Below are 1,878 nucleotides of genomic sequence, written 5' to 3' on the forward strand. Positions count from 1 at the left end.
CACCAGCACCATGATGGCCACCACCCCACAGATGATATAGACGATCATGTGGGTTCGATCCCTCTCCTGGTCGCTGTGGTCCTCGGTCACCGTGGTGATGGGCTTGCCCGTGTTGGCCCAGATGGGCGTGTCATAGTTTGAACAGATGCTCTGGTCTAGGCGCTGCCCTCTGAACTGGCAGCAGAAGCGGTAGAAGCAGGTGCCGCAGCAGTACAGGAAAACGCCCATGTTGCAGTTGAAAGGCGGGTCCCACTGGCCCATCACGTCATAGTAACCTTGGCAACGAGTGCCTTTTGTCGGGATGACGTCCTCATCGTCCGCGATGTCGCCGCTGGGCGTCGACACGCCACCGAACTCCGTGGTTACTAGCATGGTGATGGGCTTCGCCGTGGTGGGGGTCATCGGAGCTGTCTGATTGGCTGTCTGGGTTTGAACGTTGTCCGTGTTAATGGTGGTGGAGCCGGTGAGGTCCTGCGCCAGGCTGGACCCCGTCAGGAGGAAGGAGAGGAGGAGGAGGAGGAGGCAGGACAGGGGGCAGGCCACCATGGTACAACCCATCCTCATCCTCCGGGCCATGCTGAGGCTTTAGAACCGTCCTCTATACTGGGCCAGACCAGAGGTCAAAGGCGTGGAGTCCGAGTCAAACAAACAAGGTTGGGAAGAAACTACAAAGAAAAATGTAAAGTCCTAAAGTATGTAGTTCCTGTCTCTCAAGCACACACAAACTAATCCTAATTGACGTTCCATAGTTTTTCAACAGAATTGATTTGTATTGAGTTGTTCACTCACATAGTTCAATCAATCACAAATGTGACTGATGAATAATGGAAACAAACAGAGATAGTTGGTTTTGTTTGTAGGTTTTAAATGTTTGTTTTGATAAATGTAGTGCATGCCAGCCACTCAAAACAGTGCAAAATAGCTCAAATATCTGATGCTCTGGACTAAAATTCTCTGAACCATCGCATTTAGATTTGTCTTACCTTTGTCCTTTGAAATTGCCTTTAGAGAAAGCAGCAGTTTCAATATTCCAGGGTATATTCCATTAACAATTGTCCACAAACTTTACTCAGCATTTTCCTTCATAGTGGACAAGAGTTGATGAGTTGATATTTTTCCTTATGTGTTTTCCATTCTCTAAGTAGTTTTGTAGCAGCTTTGTCCACCACAGTCGACCTCTCCTCTCCTCTGCTCTCGTTAAATCTGTGTTTCCCTGTTCCTCCTCTCAGCTCAGTGTTTGCGGATAGCTTGGAGGTCCAGACCAGACCAGTCCACTAGTGGTAGAAATCCCACAGGTTACCGCGCTGCGCTCGCTGACAATCCTGCCTGTGTAAGTGAGAGAGTGTTATGTGTGAGTATGTACTGTTGGATGCGACTCACTCTGTGAAAACGCAACAGTTCAGGAGCCAAATGAAATCCCCTCCTCTCCCGCACTCAGCGAGTACCACACAGAGGGAAATAGAGAGGGAGAGTAGAGAGAGAAAGTGAGATAGAAAGGGAGAGAGAGAGAGGGAGGGGGGGTCCAATCCTATCCAGCTGCTGCTCACATCATCCTCTGAGAAGGAGGGAGGAGAGTGAGAAGGAGGGAGGGGAGTGAAACAGAGAAACGACAGAGCAACTGAGATGCACTTTACTTTCTGTCACAAATAGTTTTTTCTGAATAACACAGTGTGTGTTTGATCTGCTCTCTATCTAAATGTATGTAGTTATAAGTCAAACAGACATCTGTTTACTCCCTCCTATTGTTTAGTTGCATATGTTCTGGTTATCTCTGTCTGCTTCTCATTGGTCCTCATATGTTCTGGTTATCTCTGTCTGCTTCTCATTGGTCCTCATAAGCTCTGGTTATCTCTGTCTGCTTCTCATTGGTCCTCATAT

At 48.0% G+C, this 1,878-nt stretch overlaps 1 protein-coding gene across 1 annotated transcript in view; it reads right to left on the bottom strand.

Moving 5' to 3' along the window:
- LOC311123565 (protein shisa-9-like) overlaps nucleotides 1-558 on the bottom strand; it is a gene marked incomplete at both ends in the record, with an annotated part of 28,906 nt that extends 28,348 nt beyond the window's left edge. The window contains one exon of the mRNA XM_084158194.1: nucleotides 4-558. Coding sequence (XP_084014320.1) covers nucleotides 4-558 — 555 coding nt within the window. The remainder of the gene's footprint in view (nucleotides 1-3) is intronic.
- Nucleotides 559-1,878: the final 1,320 nt, after the last annotated feature.

The sequence above is a fragment of the Coregonus lavaretus genome (assembly GCF_964263955.1).
Source record: "Coregonus lavaretus genome assembly, chromosome: 1".
In the NCBI taxonomy this organism is placed as follows: Eukaryota; Metazoa; Chordata; class Actinopteri; order Salmoniformes; family Salmonidae; genus Coregonus; species Coregonus lavaretus.